We start from the raw sequence: 21,252 nt of genomic DNA, 5'->3' as shown, positions 1-21,252 counted from the left end.
AATTATAAAAAAAGTATTTCACTTGCATATTCGCAGAGTTAATTAGTGAAGTAGTTTGATCTTAATATTTGAAATACCCAGTATAGGCGTAATTATTATGATCATCACAGTTCCCAGTAGCTAGCGAAATATCTTGATTAATTTAGTGAGCTTTCAAAATATTTAATTGACGTGTATGTAGGAGGATTTATTTTTATACCTAGTGATAGACAGACTATGATTATAATATGTAAAAGTATGTTCACTTTTCTGCCAATGTTTCAGTGTCGGCCCTATTCAAACAACTTTTGTGTGGCTTCCGTAAATGTACCTACATTTTATTGATGTTGTTCTCCATCAATTTTATCTTTTAGTAGGTTAAGGAAAAAATATATGATATGAGATTGATATTTATTTATTTCATAATAGCAGAATAAGCAACCAATTGTCACTTACCACCTAAGACACTATTGTACCTACTTATTCTTTGCAAATAAATACTTACTTACTTACTTACATTACATTATAAATTATTATGTCAATATAGATATAAGAATTAATATTATGATCGTCAAGAGTACATTATAAAATACGAGATATTAAAACAAACAATACAAGTTCATGGTTTCAGGAATTCGTCCATACAATATATAGTATTTTCTAGCAGTATTTGCTTTAGTTGGGACTGAAATTTCGACACACTGGCTATGTCTTTCACACGTTTAGGTAACTTTTCATAAAGGGATGGTCCCATTACTCTATATTCCTTGACTTCTATTCTTAGTTGCTAGCTGATGCAATTATCTAACAGTCAATACCTACAATACAATAACTGTACAGTATTTACTTCAAGGATACAATCTATCTCGACTGTAGTAATTAACTCTGAAAACTTCATAAATCATTTAATCACAGTCCTGTCGCATATCAAAATAACTAACAAACAAACGGAACTTTCTTCAAATCAATACAAGGGGCATCAGTAGGTACAGATGCCGTATCGCCTATCAAAGCTTGTAATAAAGTTCAACGCTCAAAGTGCATAATCGTAATAATCGTCGGCCGGAGCCAAATGTCATCGACCCACTTATCTCATCCGCTATCCCTTTTACAATTACAACAACAAATGAGTAAGAGCTGCACCGATATGCGTACACGCATCGATACTGCAGGGAATAAAATCCTGTGTGAATGAACTCTAATCTCTGTTTTGTGACCAGAGATGCACCAGAACGGAATATTAGCTGAAGCTATGTCGCGCCGATAAAGCGTCTAGCGTAGGACATTGTGAACCATTGTAAGGGTCATCGATGTAGATATACTTAAGATTTGAATAATGTACTTGTTACAAATTATTGATACTTTATTACAGTGATATCATACATACATTTTGATATTTACCAATCTTCGGTGAAGGAAAACATCGCGTGAGTCATTGGTCTAAACTAAACCAAAAATTCCGTTTTGTTTGCAGCCGCTTAAACAGGGGTTAGGTAGCTGAACGCACCCCGATTCTACTTCTAAAAAGTTATAAGAGAAAACTAAATCTTTCTAAAAAAGTTGTAGGTACCTAGGTAACTTAAAAGCGCAATAGGTACCTATGCCTAAGTAGGTATTGGTAAATTTATTATCTCGCCTTAGAGTTTATGGTTTGGGTAAACTAATGTCTTACTTAAAATATAAATTAAGATTTACGAGCTAAGTTACACTTGCATTATATCTACGTGACAAAAAGAAATGCAGCAAAAAATGACTCCGTACTTCTAAGCATAATCCCATTCCGTGTTTTGAAAACAGGTACAAGATCTATTCAACTGCCGTCCTCGCATTCCCGTTAAGGTGATGATCCTATTCGTAACAATATCATTTACAACGGTTTAACTGACGTAATGGGATAAACAAAGAGGCTGCGTTGAGAAACCAGATTTATTGTTTAAAGTCATAAATGGCAGGTAAGCGCTACCTCAGTTACAAGAAAGATTCACTTAATTGCCTTAACAGAAATCCCTGTTTAAAGTTCCGACTCTTTTGTGGATCTTTGGAGGAATCCGCGGCGGTGCACTGTTCATCTTGTTCTGACAATAATTGATAGCTAGTTAAATTATCTATACGTCCGGTCATTTTAAACTTTCTGTCGTCTAGTCTACTCATTCTTATTTGTTGCAATTCGTTAAGCCCTTGACTTTATAGTTAATTAATAAAACGGTAGCGAAAAGTACAGAACTACTAAAACTTACCGTTTAAAAATCTGTTTGCTTATTTTTGAAATATTTTCTTTAATAAGAAAATATTGCGGTAATCCATTAGATTATGATCCCTAAAACTTAAAGTGTTAAATACTTTTAGCTGGTAGGGACTATATGTGTATGTGCAGCTATATTACAATTTACTAACATCTTTAAATGCTGTCTTTGTAACATGTGGCTTTTGTTCGAATCTCTACTTCTTTAGCAGACAACTGTATTTATCGGTTCGAACTCAAACTAATCGAAGGGTATTAATTTAAGTTAGTAAATTTCTACTACACATAGTTTACATTTACAACAACGCATTGAAACTATTAAAAGGCAGACGCTTGCCCATATCAACACCGAATACAATCTGTATGCACTTTACTTAGAAACAGGACTGACGAATAATAAGTGCATTGTGGAACCATATATGTACCGGGAGATTAGTGAGGGGAATACTTAACATCGACATTGCAATTGCACTGTGCGTTTTATTACCAATATTTATACAAAATTAATTATGGGCTCCAAAATTTCTTAAATGGCGACCACGTACAGGCAAACACAACGTGGATAATAGCTGGGGAGCCGGCGATGCTAAATGTGTAGTTACTCGAGCGTCGTAGAGACCTATTGGAATCGAAGTATTAGATCATAAGAAGAAAAAAAGGTTATACCTATGAAGTTTTTTCTCCAGCGAGCAGAAAAGCGTCTACAGATTTTTTTTTAATTTCGGGGGATTGGTGGAGGGTTAAAAATCGTTAAGTAGATTGTGGATTTGGTCGTTTTGGTCCAGGTTAAAGCGGCCAGCTCTTCGGTCACCAGTTACGTTAACCAGACCCTTCGCGATTTCTGCAAACAACTTGTGCGCGCTGGGACCCCATGAACCTGGAGTTTTAACAACTATTAAAACCTCATCTCGCCTGTCATTGATACCAGAGTCATTATCGAATGTCCTGATCGAGGTCAACGACATCGGCGCATCGGCGGCGTCGGCGCGTGCGTACTTCCGACGCGACGGATTTGCCGGAATCGGCGCGGGCGCTTCAAACGCGACTGCGAAATTCGGACGCTCGCGCGTGAATCCATTTGAATATTTTTTCGGTGCCGACATGAGAACGGACCTGCCAACCAACAACACAGATATAGTATCTAAGTTATTCGGACCCAGTCAATACAGTTGAAACACGATTATAATTGGCAGGATCGTGTTTTCTGGATTAAAAAGGCAGACTAAATCTTGTTATATACTATGATCGTTTGATGATACTTTTAATATGTTTCAACAATACTACGACAACTGACGAGGCTTTTCCTATGTGAGTCACAATACGGTATACGTTATGTTAGGTTGGTTTATCATTGACAATTGAGCTACTGAGGATTGACAACGTTGTGTTCTCATACAAATAACGCTGCGATGCCTGTTAAGATACATGTCTGTGGACAGCATAATTTCGCTCTCTAAAGGTAAACAATCCGACTTAAAATTTGAAACATTTTTATGACTTATAATCTCATCGTGTAATAGCACGGCACGACATAAACTTTTTTCCCCTGTCAGCATATTCAGATGCTGCCTGTCGAAATTAAACCGCAAATTAATAATTATATTTCTCTCAAAGAGCTACAATTTAATTACGGAAAAATGTCACCGCATAATTACGTATTTTTTCGCTCCGGATTCACTGTATCCAAGTTTCGGCGATACTGGCCCACACGGGTGTTCTTGCTACTTACATCTCACGTTTTTGAGTAGCCGTAATATTTAAATTGCCGACATAGCTCCCGCGGGCATACCTTGCATGGGAATGCGCGCCGGCGGTCCTCAAAACCAGCTTTTACCGAATAAGCCCAGAGTTGTCCAAATGCATCATGCTAGCGCTCCTTGTCTAACGCGTGTGCCACTGGTAGTACAGAGTGAGAGAGATTTTGATGGAAAGCAGAGACAAGAAAATCGTAAAGACTGTTAGCATCCATTTTTTGGCGCCACTAAGTACCTACATACTTTGTGTAGCGACTAGCCTTCATCCGTGTACACCTACTTGTACATGCCTGACAAAATATCTAACATACATACATGACTAAAGCTACACTAAGGTACTTCTATAGTGACTGCTGATCAGGGAAAAGATTCGAAAGTTTATCTCAGAACCACCAACATATAAAACCCAAATCAATAATCTGGTCAGTCCAGCGTGTAGTATAGGAGCGAGACCGTGGCTATCGTTGCGTTGATGAATATACATTATATAGAATATCTTCCATGTGGACGTCTCAAAGTGGTTATGTAAATCTAATCCTCGTCTTCGCGAACTATCTGGCTTCAGCATTTCTTAGGGTTCCGTACCCAAAGGGTAAAAACGGAACCCTATTACTAAGACTACTGCATGTCCGTCTGTCTGTCTGTCACCAGGCTGTATCTCATGAACCGTGATAGCTAGACAGCTGAAATTTTCACAGATTATGTATTTCTGTTGCCGCTATAACAACAAATACTAAAAATTACGGAACCCTCGGTGGGCGAGTCCGACTCGCATTTGCCCGGTTTTTTTAGCAACTAACGTCACGTTGACAGCAGTATAAAAAGTGTCAGTCTCTATTATTTACTTGTCTAATGGAAAGTAAAGTAGATTGTTACGTCACCAAATGCATCCCGCCTAAAATTTTTGCATGGATGTGTTGCGCATGCGAAAACATAGGCTGCGCCGGCGGCGGCAGCCGCGCACGTTCACGTACCTGCGATGTATATCAATCGAGGAGGAAGTTTTGTTAACAATATCTAATGTGCTTCGCGATTGTCTTGCGGCCCCATTAATGACTTTTTTCATGCATTTTCAAAGTACTTTGTAAGGTTACAAGACCATTGTTTACATATTCATAACTTTGTCATTACTTATAGGTACCATAGATAAATGCAGTGTGATAGACATTTGGAGGCATACATTATGTAATGATAATGGCATTTGTACTACATAGCGTTACATGGTAATCGCTCGTTTTACGTTTTGTGTTGTTACATATGTAATAATACCTTTTAGACATGTACATATTTTTTTCTATACTCACAGACAATTTTAAGAATATATGATGGTAGATACACCTGGTGATTTAGCTTGAGAACATTGGATCACCCAGAATAAATATTTGTGTAGTTACTGGCAGGTTAAATATATTTGGGGCTAAGTACTAAATTTGCCAAGCGGTATTTTATGTTTGACTGTCTACTTACTTTTGATGATGTTACTGACTATTGTACCGTACCGTACAATGCCATCTGGTTGAGCTGTCAAAACCGCCTTTATTCCTTCACTCCGAGCGTTTAGTCTAATATCTACAAATATGTTACTTTAGTTCATGATAATATCTAGGTAGATAATAGGCACAGGAAAAGTACTTGGCTCGTACCTACTTCGTGGTAGATATCTGTTGGCAAGTGGTTTAACTAGGTTATTATTCCATTTAAATCGTGTGCTACTTGAGTTTTAATTAGTGATAATCAACGCTTTATAATCGCATTGATCTATGAAAGGTTTATTGTTGAAGTGGAAATATCTCGAGTGGTTTATATCATTATAACGATCTGATTCCGCGAAGATACCAAATCTTAGGCTAAATAGGTAAATTAATAACATTTTAATAGAAGCAATTTAAATTTGATTTAATTATGTCGTTTAAGCAACAGGTTTAGATATGCAAAGTATTAAGTTATGCCGACAAATTAATAACCTAATCAATATTGCGATGTATATTGTGTTAGGTATCTTAATTATTATCATGACTGTTACCAGTCATTGCTTTTGCAATTTTTATTTTGTTGTCGTTTTTTTATAATTGACACTTTTTTGAAAAAAATTGGTGAATGAATTCCCTATTCTGTACAACATGAGCGCAATGTCACCCCTGTATGCCCTACAAAATCTTCTACTTAGTTACGAAAACGTATGGTTTTCGTATTTCAATGGAATTTTACATACATCTTTTTAGTCCCAAATTGGAATTTCGTGTTTATTCCGACCATAATGAGTAGTTCTTTAAAACTACCAAATTTTATTAAAACATGACAAAAAAAGAGAAAAACGGCCCAAATAGTTATATGTTTCTTCTAGTATTTTACACTTCTCGAGCCTAAACTGTTTCGTAGTTTTATTTAGAAATAACTCTACCAAATACTCTATACCTATATATAGCAAGTAAAATAAATATCATTACACCAAAGAACTTTATTACCAAGGAATAACGCGCATAAATGAATACATATTTCCAATTTAACCTGTACGTGGAGTTTAAACAGTTCTCTATCACTTTAAACAACATCGGAACAAAAATGCATAGTTTGACATGCGTCCAACGATAAAACACGTTCAGATTATCCACAAATCAGATACGGATACGATAGCGAGGTGATTCTCGTCTTATCAGGATTAAACCGATTACGCAGATTTAGTTCGACATTATCGCTGTCGGACTCTTTTGTGGCACCGATTGAAGAGATTGTAGGGATTTTCAGTGTTTATCAATTATTCGGTATTACGATAATCTATGGACTATTAATACGTTGGTGTAATTGTCTTTATTATTTGTTTAGTATTGGCGTATACATGTCCTTGGTTGGTTGATAGAATGACAAATATTTTAAATTGCACTCGCATATATACATATAATTAGGTATACAAGTATTACATGTGTCCCAGTCAGATAGTGCGCTCGCTCAGATATTTATTGTTTGCCTTAACACGCTTTCTATACGAGTAGCTATAATTGAACGAACGAATCAGATCAAATTGTTCCGACTAAAACAAAACAGAGCAATATTTGCCTAGCTGTGGTAAGTTCCAGTAACGGTTCCCAGCATAAACCGATACAGACGCATTCCCCAAACAAATTGAACCTTACACCGATAGTAATAAGGCTTCTTAATTGCTCTAGAAAAAACCGTGTGTGAGCGATCTCTGATTGCTCACACGTTAGCGAAAGCCGAGTAAATTAAGTTAGCACTTGAACCTAAAAACCATTTGTTTCAAATTTGTTGAATGCTCGACAAGCAAGTCTGTGTTTATCCCGTCCAAAATAGTGCAAATGTACACTAATTACAGTTGTGTGGCGGGCCCGTGATAATATGTTGCGCATACCGCTCTACATTTGACTAAACCTAATTCACTTGTCATGGGCAATTGGTAACGTGTCTTATCCGGGGAGTTTCCGTATCTTCATTTATTGAAATTTGATGCGAAAAAATTAAATTGCCTATCATTTGCTAGCTCGTTGTCCGGGCATATTGGAAAGGGATTAGTATTTTATTAAAATATTTTATACGACAGTATAAGGATCGCTTTGTATGGGTGTGAGACGTGGACAATGCGGCAGTAAGATAGGAAGCGATTAGAGGCTTTTGAGATGTGGTTGTGGAGAAGAATGGAGAGAATAAGTTGGACGGAGAAAAAAACGAACGAGGAAGTGCTTCGAATTGTGGGAGAGAAGAGAAACCTGCTGAGAACTATAGAAAATAGACGAGGCAGAATGATAGGTCACTTGATAAGACACGACACTTTCTTTAACACTATACTAGAAGGCAAGATAGAAGCGAGAAGAGGCCGCGGAAAACCACGAGCAAGCTACACACAACAACTGAAAGCGAAAGCAAATGTCGTGTCTTACAGGGACCTAAAGAACCTGGCCGAGGACCGAGAAAACTGGCGCATACTCCACCGACAAGAGCCATGCTCTAAAATTATGAATGAATGAATAAGGATAGTTCGACACTGATAGAAGTTAGTCCTTCTGTCTGTTTTATTAAAAATTAAACTCCATCCGGCATTTTTTTTATCTTTACGCGCGATTAAAGTAAAACTTCTTTGACGTTTATCGCTATGTTGGCACTTTGACGTGTGTCCTATTGTGCGTGTGTCACTACTGAGCGTTACTTCCGTCAGAATAAAAATCTGAGTTATACTCTAGTCGCGCCTAAAGAAGTTTTACTTCAATAATTAGGTAAGAATCTAAATTATTTTAAAACCACATTTTAAATGCTCAAACATATTTATACAGGTCTTAGTGAAATATAATAAATTAATTTTGTAACATTGCAAATTTAAAATTAGTTGATATGTAGGTAGGTATCGTAAATAAACCACCAGACCACTTCCTGCGCAAATATTGGTTTCGATACAATACTGTGAGAATTAGGTGAATGATTGGTTATTACAAAGAGTGTTATCAGTTTTTATATAGGTTGGTATATTCTATTATAATGCGCTGATAAACGTAAGTAAGTTCAAGAAAGTAGTCTTAAATACCTATTTTTTTTTATTGGTATGCTAAAGCAATAGTACATAGAGTGGTAAATTAATGGATTTAAACAAAGTAGGTACCTACTGAGGCACAAGCTCTTGCGCTATAAACTGTGTAATCTTTGGCGGAAAAAAATAAGAACATAGTAATGATAAACAGTATAGATACCTACCAAAAAGGCATCTAGGTAATTCTAATTTGACTGACTTGATAGTATAGAAAACGTGAGTGACGCTATCAAACTCTTTAAAAAACATGTCTTTACGAGTATGTTCAGTAAAACCTTTTAATCTCAAGGTATTTCGGATCCCTGCTAAACAAAGTTTGGATAAGGATAAGGGTACACTGGCGGCCGCCTGGATTACGCTCAATCCTGGATGCCGAGCGGTAGTCATTGTCAACATGGCCTAAAGGTGCTTACGTTCATGTGTTACAAGTAGGGATGTGAGGGCACCTAATTAAAAGTTCCTGTTTTTTGTTGAAAACGCCAATAAAATAAAAATATTTACTGCATATTGCTCGAGAAAATACTTACTTACTTAATGGCGCAGCGACCCAAAATGAGTCTTGGCCTCCGACACGAGTGTACGCCAGTCGTCTCGATCCTGTGCCATCTCCCGCCAGTTATCGGCTCGAGAAAATAGTATAAGTTAAAAACCCTGAAATGCTAATTTGCTACGCGCAGCAAAAAAATTCGCATTCCATCTGTTTAGAAAACCGAAATTCTAAAAATTTTGTCCTGTAGCCCGGCATTGTAATTATTATGATCCCATTAACCGCGCTAAGAGTACCTAACTCATTTTGAAATCTCATTCAATGATAAAAAATATCGTACGACAAAGTATACAATTGAATTACTTTTCAAAATTAGTTACTGCTCTTATGCTTAGCGCGGCATTTATTTTGTCCCACTGATGGGCCAAGACCTCCCCCCTCGACTCGACTCTGCTATTGCATAAACAATGAAAATGTTTCATAACACAAAAATATATATATCGTCGTTTAGGACCCACATCACAAGCCTTCTTGAGCTCAAGTACTGTGGGACTAGGTCGATCTGTGTAAAATTGACCTATAATTTTAATTTATTTATTTAAAATACTCCGTTTTGTTTATGGTATAAACAGTAAAAACATTACTCTCGGTTTCCATTCTAATACTAGGTTAAAATCAGTTGGCATTTACGGTATCCAAAATCCAATTGCCACCAATAATATCCGCTAATCAAGAAGATAAAGAGAAGTGATTTACGTTAGTTTACAACAGAAAGGTCACGTCCGTGGCACTGGGCCAGTGACGACCGCGGCCCAGTGCTGGAGATAAAGCGATACTGTATAAAAACTGCGACGAAACGAATAATAAATCCCGTAAAAGTTCGGATACGCACGGTTACGTGGGCAGCCAAGCAAAATACTGTTATTTGCTTTGTTATTGCCGTATCTTGCGTACCTTGCCACATAGTGGCGATCTGACGATCAATATGACAACCGCTGGGGATCTCATATTTTCGTCACTGTGACAAGGTGCGAAATGGTACAGAAATCGTTTCACACCTTTGGCATACATAATATACCAATAATATTTAATTAATCAACGTGATCACATACAATTTTAAATATAGGTACGTGATATGCGCATTCTGTAGTCGATGCCTTGTAGACTATTATGGATTTAAAAAAATTGTGACTACTCTATGCACTTAAAAAAAATCGAATAAGCGTAATAAAATTGTTATTTAAATATTACTTTGACAGTGACTTTCACCATATCGTATATGACTGAAGTCCTGCTTAAACCTTTAATATACCACTAGAATTGGCTTAAGTGTTGGCTCATTGCCATATGCAACTGATAAGATTCTGACGATTGCTTATCTTGGAATTTATTGATATGAATTTACCTAATCGCCGGGGTAAGCTAATGCATTATTGTTAAAAGACATCTGAATTATAAATAAGATTATTCATAAATATTAACTCTGTAGTTTAATGAATGGACGAATGCGTACAAATGAAATAGACTTCTAATATGAAAGTAAAGGATCAATAACGTTCGGGAACGTGGACATTACAAAAGCTAACGATTTGGGTACATTTTTCTAAAACTTTAATCATACAAATTTAGTACAAAGTGTTAACATGCCTATAAGGATAAAATAGGTACGAAAATTCACTTTATGATGTCTACAGGAAATACGCACAATTTTTACTCATAAAAAAAATGTTTGACCCTCAGGTAAGTTCTCACTAGTAAAACTTATACTTTATTCACTTTTTTAACAATATACCTATATCGTAAATCACAAAAAATCATTAAATAAAAATTAAAAAAAATTAAGAGTATACGGTTCAGGAAAAAAATAAGAAGTAAATATGAAATTAGAAGAAGGGTATCCACAAACCACGATTTAGATATTATATTTATATTTATTTCGTCTAGGTTCAATGTTTGACATTTTTCGCAGCTGTATGTAGCTACGTTAATTCAACTGGGTACTGGTCGCCTTATCTCAATTCTTGCGCGTGTAAAGAATTATCTTTATTTTTTCGCATGTTACATACGTACCAGAATAGATGTTATAACTATCGCGTATCGCCAGAGTTTATAGCTATAAGTTATTGACATAATGAGAAGCAGGCAAATTGCGATATTGTAAATAATGGCTGTAGGTACATCATTGGTACAGGCATTAGTGGTTAATCATTGCATGATTTCGAAATAATCGTTGAACCTTAAATATGTTATCTTGATAACGTTAAGATTAAGTGCAGTAAACGAGCATGATTTATTTTTTCTACGAATTTCGTTAAATATAACTTAAGGCCGTTCCCTGTGAAAGATGACGAAAAATCTATATGATCATATTTTTCTAAGAGACGTTGATATTCGTAGACGTGGAAAAAATGGAAAAAATATATGTAGTTCTTGATTATATTATCTTTAATAACACAGCTTCCGATACACGAATTATGACACTTCGCTCGATACAATTAATAACCAAAGTAACCTCTAACTCGGACTTTTAATCAAACTTTACTCGGTTATTTATTATGTGACACTATAAACAAAAAAAAGAAGAAAAAACGATCTTAACTTAAATAGTAATTTGACAGCTTCCGAATTTTGATATTGTAAGGCAACTTTTTAAAATAAATAAAAATCGACAAAATTCGATCAAAATTGACACTTGGCGTGCATGGTCTTTCCCGTTCTTTCAAGCAAAATGTGACAGTGATAGGTAGCGGCAAACCGATGGAACGGCCTTAACCGTGCAAAGATTGGTAAGAAGAGATATGCTCTTTCAGAGACTTTGTGTAAAAACGTTATTTCAAGGAACATTTAAACTTGTTTTACATCATTTGGTGTTGTAAACTTATTCAACATTTCCTACCATGCCAAACATGGCTAATATTGGTTTGACAAAAAAAAAACCGGCCAAGTGCGAGTCGGACACGCGCACGAAGGGTTCCGTATCATAACCCAAAAAGGGAAAAAAATCACGTTTGTTGTATGGGAGCCCTACTTAAATATTTATTTTATTCTGTTTTTAGTATTTGTTGTTATAGCGGCGACAGAAATACATCTGTAAAAATTTCTGTTGTCTAGCCATCACGGACATACAGACAGACAGACAGAAAGCGGAGTCTTAGTAATAGGGTCCCGTTTTTACCCTTTGGGTACTGAACCCTAAAAACATTGATTTCTATCAAAAAGCAGCTGTTCAATACTTTTTCAAGCCTGGAAATATTTGGCATGGTAAGCAATGGTAAAAAAAGTTTACGGTACTATTCGGTTTTAGGGTTCCGTACCAAAAAGGTACAAAAGGAACCCTTATGGTGCGACTCTGTCCGTCCGTCTGTCTGTCTGTCTGTCACATTGCTAAATATCTCGAGAACTATTGAAGCTATCGATTTGAAATTTGGAATATTTATGAACAGCGCTAACCTTATCACAATAGAAGTGTAATTTTTTTATTTCCTTTTTATTAATTATGAAAATTGCCTAATATAAATAGGGGGCCAAAAGTCAAAGTCTAGTTACCTACTAGATAAATAAATAAAAAAGCCTTTTTATTCCTTAACCACTTAAATATACAAATTATTTCTAAACTAAATACTATTTGTTACTTATCTAGTAAAGTTTCGGGTATTATAGGCCTCCTCCAACCTCTTCCACCGTTCTCGGTCTTGTGCCTCTGTGAGCCAGTTGATCGACACTCTCTCTAAATCGTCTGCCCAGCGGGCGCGGGGACGCCCAGCTCCTCGTTTCCCACTTGGTCCCTTCCAAGTAGTTACTCGTTTTGTCCATTTTTCATCTGGCATCCTCGCGATGTGACCTGCCCACTGCCATTTGAGTCTTAGTGAGTGCTCGAGAGCGTCAATTACTTTAGTTTTTTCTCGTATATTTTTGTGACGTATTTTATCTATTAGCCTAACTTTTAAAAAATTTCTTTCGATTGCTCTTTCACATGCTCTAATCTTGTGTTTAATGTAGTTTGTGTATTTCCACGTCAGTTACCTACTAGATTGAGTGGTATATCATTAGAAAGAGCTCGAACTCAACATTATAAAACAATTTTTTATTTGTTTTTCATAGTAAAAAAAATGACTTATAAAGGAAAATGTGAAAACAAAATACCATTCCTCCCCTTATCTCCGAAGTTTACCAACGAAAATTTTTACATAATAATAACATTATCATAAATATTACAGGAAAAATATAATCACATCTTTAAACTTTTATGTTAATTATCAAAAAACATTTTCTAATTTAATTTTCAATTTAAGCCCATTTGCGGGTGTTTGTTATAGTTAAAATGTCTATGAGATTACACTAAAAATACCTTCTTTCGAAAAAAACAAAAATTGTTTAAATCGGTTCACATGATAAAGAATTAAGTATCCTTGAAAAACCAACATACATACATACAGGTCGCGCAAATTAGTTAGCCAATTTGCCGATAGATGGCGCTGTATACAATTACGCTTAGTATACTTCTGGTCAAGTCTTTCGTGATTCTATTTACATGAGAAAATGGAAGTTTGTACGGAACCCTCGGTGCGCGAGTTAAACGAACTCGCACTTGATCGGGTTTTATTTATTTATATTTTTGGTCATACAAATGAATACTCGCTACACAGTATACTATACACATTCAGTGCTCCATTTGCGCGTAAAAACCCCTTTAGATCATGACATAAATTGACTGATGAAAGGTCACAGCTCTTGGGATGTAAGCGACAATAGTTTGCTCGTCAAAAGTCGGGCCGTATGGTTGTTTGCCACGGAAAAAGACACGCCTATCACATATTTAATACCTACTCATAATAGATAAATGCTTTTCTGTTATGCGGTTTAATTATCTTTGCTTATACCAATCGTCTCCTGCACAGCACGTCAGTCTTATCAGATAGCTGTTAGATTGAGCAAAGCAAACTCACTAATTTGTGTAAGCAGTGTCCGCTAATCCTATAAGCGCTTAATTTTCCGAGTTTTACGGAAAATCAGGACGAGACGTGTGAGATTAACACTATCTATTCGTAACTTAGCAGGTTGTTTTAGCTTGAATTTTATTTACTAGACATTTTTCGAATATTTAATCTTGCGTATAAGGTATCTATCTTATTATATAACAGTAAGGTTCGTTTGCAGGAAGACGCAACCCTAATACATCATTCTTGACATCGAAATTCTTATGATATGATCATCATAACACGCCATACTCGCATCGCGATTTAATGTGACTGATGAAATGGCCACTTTTTATCTTGTGTTAAAAACAAAGAAGGTTCTCAGCTGAATATCTATGTGTAGGTACTATTTGCAAATGTTGCTTGCCAAAATCCCCATTTAATTCGTCCTATTGCGACATTTCCGAGATCCTCGGAAAAACCTGCACGCATTTCGTTGACAGCTCAAGAATTAAAAGATAAGCTCACATGACGCGCAAATACAAGACGTTTCTAACGCTATCTCGTTCAAATAAGCGGGCGTAAATTAATCAGGGCTCAGCGATAGACAACATAGCTAATGCCATAGCAAATGTTACTATCGTGAGGTTTCGAGCCTTGTTTGTATGTCACCGTTACAAGTGGCTGCTGTTTTCAAAACAGATTACGATATAGGAATATTTTTATTTTTAGCCTTTTCATAATTGTTTTAATCGGATTGTTGGGGACGGCACTGTTTTCAAAATGCACATGTATTTGTGTGCTCAACAACCTATATTTATTCATGAATTTTTAATGTGTCGATGTTGATACATTGTTTTCCCATTCCTATTAAAAAGCAACGTGAACTACCTAATTGGTCGTGGGCTTATGGTTGAAGAGTTTCTCAGCAATCAGAAACCTACTTATTTTTCTGTGGTAAACGTCATAGACGGCAAACAAAAATATCAGTAACTAATGACCTACTTCACACGAATTTTAAACAAATAGAAGATTAGGAACTGACATTAATTGCCAAGACCGGTCATTCTGGTTCAGAAGCAAACAATACTTAATCTATAAACAAGTTCCCGCTTTAAGTGAACTATATGCTAATGACTTGCATTTATTAATAAGACGCCAGGAATTAATTATTTGCTTACGTTCTTATTTTTTAATGATGGCTTAATGTATGACGTAGGTACAATGTCGAGGAGACTAGTAAGAGTGGACCTTGCAGATGCTTCTGCAAGGTCCTCTCTCTTACTAACAAAGAATAAACAAAAGAAGAATTAACAATTAACGATAGGTGCCTACGAGTAAAATAATATGAGCACATAAAATAAAATAAAATTGTTTGAAATATGCCAAGATTAATGCCACTAAAAACTTTTTCCGCAACAACACAGAACATATTCTGTAAGATGTACACTATTTAAATATTATTATTATTATTAAATTTTCTTCTAATAAAAGTTTTGTAACTGTCCGGGTAACCCCGGTAAATATGCAGAAACTTATATTTTTAAATACTGAAATGTTTTTAGTTTTTATTTCACCACTGTAGCCAACCATACCCAATTCAAAGTGTTATAATGTAACGTTTCTTAGGCAACTGAACCCTTACGAGTAAATTAAACTATACGATACCAATATTCTTAAACATAAACGAATACAAAACGTTTCATTCAAACAAATTACAAGTTCGGCGAACAGATCCATTGTAATTGTACCATCTCGCCGTGATTGCAGCAAGAGTTAACACATAATACATTACAGTTTGTGTCACAACACAATCAGGCTGCGAGGACGAATCAGGCGCCGAGCTGCGTAATCTGGGTTAACAGGGGTTAAACGGCATCACAAATTCCAATACGATATTAGACGTATCTGTGGCGCGAATCGACGGCGTGTGCGCTTTATTGATATTCGTCCGCGCTTCATGATATTCCATAGACAATATGCATAAAATATATTTTATTCATGTAGGTACCTAATGTTTACAGGCCAAAAGAAACGAAAACTATCCAACATGGAACACTATCCACCAGTGAACTTTTCACAAGCGTTTACTTTTACAGAAAACTTGCACATTCATAATCTATGCTTGAACATACATACTTACGGCCTGATTCATGAACATTTTTTCACGTAGATTTTAGTTTATAGGTGTCAACATATTTTATATCTTAGTCTTCATTAGTACATTCAATATGATATATTCTTTTGTCCCAAAAACAACCACAGCCTGGACCTGGACAAAACCTTCAGCAACAATCTTTTGCAAGAAGCGTTTGAACATTACCACAACGTACATAACGTAAACTTAATTGTACATGTCCATTTGCCTTTTTTCAGTTGTAGTTCGCCAATTTAAACCCCACACACGCCATAAACAAGTCAGCATCGCATTAACCTTATTAAAGGACTTTCACAGATTCGCCATTACGTCCGTCGTTCAGGCACAAGCACAATGGACATAATCAGTCCGAACGTATCGACTGACGCAATACCCCAAGTGTCCAATTTGAATCTCGACTTGCCTTAAGTGGTTCGACTTTTCTTAGATTAGACCATCACATATGATATTTTGCAGTAGTTTGATTTGATTGTTGTAATAAATGTACTATATAAAAAAAATAAACAAAAAATTATATTGCAAGTTCCCGTTCTCGGCATTAGCACGACGAGTCTGAATACTTATTGCTCATTTTTAGGGTTCCGTACCCAAAGGGTAAAAACGGGACCCTATTACTAAGACTCCACTGTCCGTTTGTCTGTCTGTATGTCTGTCTGTCTGTATGTCTGTCCGTCTGTCTGTCACCAGGCTGTATCTCATGAACCGTGATAGCTAGACAGTTGAAATTTTCACAGTTGATGTATTTCTGTTGCCGCTATAACAACAAATACTATAAATATTTAAGTGGGGCTCCCATACAACAATCTGGTTTTTTTGCCGGAATGGTAACCCTTTGTGCGCGCGCCCGACTCGCACTTGTCCGGTTTTTATTACATACATTGTAACATAATCAAGTTTGAGTCCATTTAGGCCAATTTTGTGTCATCATAAACGTCGTATTTTCATAGAAATTTACCATTAATGATGACATTACCGCAGTTTATCATTGCAAATACCGTGCAGAGTTAGCTTGGTCTGACTCTACATATGTTTGAAGAATCTCTACGACTACGTTATCTACTTGGATCAAACTTATCTTTTCAAACAATGTTAACGAATACCCATGTTAAGTTATTTTTATATCCGTCCGTTGAAGTCGTCGAGTGGCTTGAAATCAGAATGTCGTTCGACACTTAATTACAAACTCAAATTGAAACATCACTGCAATATGTACACACACACGTATCTAGGATATTTACGATTTGATGGCAAATATAACGCTGTTTTTGGTTTTTAGTAATTTTTGGTAATTAGTCAATATTTGTTTTGTGGGTTTAACATTTAATGTGGGTGGGTAGTTTTTTTGTAAATAAATAAATAATAAACATCTTGTATAGAGGGTCCAAATTTTCAGTGCTGTAGTGACCCCTAAAATGTATTTAAAAAAAACATTGGTTTTCTAGTGGTAGATTTTACATTAAGCGGGTGCCGTAGAAAATTATAACTTCGACAAATAAGGACCACCCTAACTTGTAAGGCATACTTAACGTGTTCTATTTTGTGAACTGTCAAAACGAGCTATTTTAAGCGCAGTTCTCAACTGAGTGATGATCAAATTGGAAACACCAAATCTAGTCGATATTTCCCGTGATTAACTGCGTGACAAAATTTAATTAATAGCAACGTTATGAAGTGATTTTATACCAATAAGGTTCTTTTTTCTTTGCTCTTTCTTAAAATATAAGTCACTACTGGGATTACGCTATTAGGATGTTGATGACTTTGTAACTATGTATTAGCACATAATAGGTACCTACTTAACTTTGTATCAAACTATTTGCTATTTTGTGTATAATATAGGCACTATTATACCTACTGGACATCAAAATCCGACACCGTTATGTTTCGGAAATATGACCATGTATACCTAAACACATGCTTACACATTTAGTGCACGTCTTTCTGCCTTGCACTCAGCATGCATACACAAACATTGCACAAATGCATGCAAGTGTAGCGTACCTACAATCGCTTACCTATTTCTGAACTTGCAAGTTCTAGCTTCGGTCTAGACTTTTTCTCAGGAAATACGTGGATTAACTAATAATTGGGAGTGCTGTATTTGGATAATTGTGGCGTTTCTACGCAAATAGAAGGCCTTACGGTATGTACGTCTACTACTGTTACTAAAATGTTAGGCGTGTAATACACGTTGTGGCTCTTTTACCATACGATATTAAATGTAGACCGGCGTTTAATGAATATTGTATCTTTTTTATTTCTTTGTGTTGCTTCAATCTCATTTACTATGAAGCGCTAACTTTTATTTTTTGTTTTAGAATCTGACATCAGAGCTTCGGCGAAGCAAGACACCGCCGCGACGCTCACCCGAAGAACGCGCGCGCCCGCCGTCGGCGCCAGCACACCACGAGCGCCATGCGCCCCTCTCGCCCAAGAAAGAGGCCTTTAACAACTTGCTTAACAAGGGCATCTCCGGTAAGTGTCTAATCTGACAGTCGGTAGAGCAAGACGTCGTCGTACATGAGTGCCATGCACCCCTCTTGCCCAAGAAGGAAACTTTCAACGACCTGCTCAAAAAGGGCACCTCCGTTAAGTTGCCCAATCTAACGTCACAGTAACGCCGCCGCGGCGCTCTCCAGTCATTAGTGCCGGCGCACCACAAGCGCGACGTGCCGCTCTGATCGAAGAAGGAAGCCCTCAATAACCTGCTCAACAAGCGCATCTCTGGTAACTTATCTAGTCTGACGTCACATGTAATACGCCGCTGCGGAGCTCGCTAGTTGTTGGCGCCGGCGCATCACAAGCGCCACGCGCCGCTCCCGCCGAAGAAGGATGCCTTTAACAAGATATCCACTGAAAATCCTGCGGATCATATGTGCCTCGCCTTTAAAACGTAGGTTTTTACTACGTTTTATGGGTTAATATTGGTTTCCAATATCTCATTTCCGATCGTTCGATCGGTCTCATTGCCAGGAAAAATTAATTTATCTCGGGAACGCGTGGAGGTATCGAGTTAAAATTTAAACCATATACTCAGGTCTACAGTCCACTGAAGATGTGAAAAAATCAAAGTTCTAAGTTAACGTAAAAAAAAAAGATACGGCCGTTTATGCCGCAAAAAACCTCTATATCAACACTCTCAAGGAAATCAAAATTGTCAGTTACTTCCCGTTGACCTAGAACTATGAAATTTGGCTTGTAATAGCGTCTTACACTACAAATACAGGAAAAATATGAAAACTGTAAATTTGTAAAAAAAATGTGAAATTTGTACGGAACCCTCGGCCGGTTTTTAGCTACATAGGTAAGTATACCATCCACGATAAAGTCACGAAATCAAAACCCAAGTTTTTTTCAATAATGAAGACCTGACTTCTAAAATAAAACTATGAAAACGGATTATATCGCGTATATTGAATTTATAATACTCATAGTTTTATTTCATGAGTAACTATCGCGGTAACCGAAGACAATATAACCTGACTTCTAGTTCTCTGAAATAGAGGACAGATACAGCCAGTCACAAATATGATTATACTTAAACTTCATACCAATGAAATAAGGTCGATTATTATATAAATATTAATACCCAACTGCAAGCGTATAATACCCGTTATAACACCGCTTATTCGCCGTCACGCGCCGGCCGGACCCTTTGTCTGCATCCTGACTGATTCCCACCGATTAGTTTAAAACAGGATAAGTCTGAACCCCGATCACGCATAGCTATCACAGATCACAGGGTTTAAGTTAAGCTGGTTATTTTCGGATGTACGCTTGGAAGAATTTCCTAGCTCATCTTCGCCTAACCTGATGCCATAATTGATTCACCGATATCTTTTAACTTAACCGCCGTGATTTCAAAATGACGTAAGACGTATATTTTTCCATGGTATACACGTCCTATGTTCTACGGAACGGGTATTTGTAGAGATTCCTACAGCTACGCTGTTCTGGTTGTATTGTTGAGTCGTAAAAGTTTAACTGCCTTTCAATATTAATTAAATATATATTTGGTTTTAATATGACAATACATTGGTACTTGGCTTAACTTGATTTGAATTACCAGAACATATATTGGACCGTAAAAGGGTCATGTATTTTGTTTTATATGGAATTGGTGTTAGTAGATAGATATTAGTGTCTATTCACTATTCGGTGAAGTAAAACAACGTAAGAAAACCAAGCTAGTCTAAATAAGGCACAGTATTAATTGTAATTGTTTAAATAAAAATGGGAATGGTCAGATTACTCATATTAGACGGCAGTCGCTTTCGTCAAAACAAGTGCCCGTAAGTACCTTCTTGCAATTGGTTTACCATTGCGGACCTCGGCCTCCTTCAGAATGTACCCGTAACACATTTACCTATAGATCAGGGATGGTTACATGATATAACCTTACTTAATTACCTACACTATTGTATCGAAGGATGAATTCGTCAAAAATTCGTCTAAAAATTCAAACGATTCTTTAATTCAACGTTAAGTATTTTATTCGTACGTACTACAAAAATGTTACAATTCTAATCGAAATAGTTAAGTTCAGTCTTGTAGTGACGCGTCATTCCCCCACAATTGTTCTCTAGTTCTTTATTCCCTACGCAATAATTTTCTATTCATACTCCTCTCTTTATGAAGCATAATCTTTAAATCTCTGCTATCGTATGTCCTTGTCTTGGCCGTGTACAAATCCTCTTCCCTCTCTTTTCTGTTCTTTTACCCCTTAAATCTAATCCGGGACATCCCGTCTGCCCGTAAGGCGAGCTCAATGCATTAAGCCGCGTACACACGCATACAGACAGATACTATGATTAGTGATGTGCCTTTTTCGAAAATATTACATGTCATATGCGGGAATAATCTGACTTGATTCAAGGGAATAAAGCTTAGCTAACAGAAAAAATTGTATTTTTGAAATAAAATACTCAAAGGTTTGCCGAGCAAACCATAACAAGGTATTTTATCATATTACTAATCGCCTACTAAACATGTCTTGGTCGTCGACTGTACCTAGAGATCCCATTCAATATTTTAAATTTCTTTCGACTATAAAACTCGGCGCCGTCGACTGGACAGAAACGGCTTTGGACAGAGTAGCATGGCGGTCTTTGGTGTCGGAGGCCAAGATCCACTTCGAGTCGTCGCGCCACAGCAGTAAGTAAGTAAGTATAAAACTTAAACT

General features: G+C 36.5%; 1 protein-coding gene across 1 annotated transcript in view; it reads left to right on the top strand.

Annotated features, from left to right (window-relative positions):
• Positions 1–21,252, top strand: part of LOC134755987 (homeobox protein dve-1) — an 89,458-nt gene that overhangs the window by 25,456 nt on the left and 42,750 nt on the right. The window contains exon 2 of the mRNA XM_063692740.1: positions 18,389–18,545. Within this exon, the coding sequence (XP_063548810.1) occupies positions 18,389–18,545 (157 nt within the window). The remainder of the gene's footprint in view (positions 1–18,388; positions 18,546–21,252) is intronic.

Source organism: Cydia strobilella, chromosome 3 (assembly GCF_947568885.1).
Source record: "Cydia strobilella chromosome 3, ilCydStro3.1, whole genome shotgun sequence".
Lineage (NCBI taxonomy): Eukaryota > Metazoa > Arthropoda > Insecta > Lepidoptera > Tortricidae > Cydia > Cydia strobilella.
Note: the sequence above shows the minus strand (reverse complement) of the source record. Positions and strands in the feature narration are given on the sequence as shown.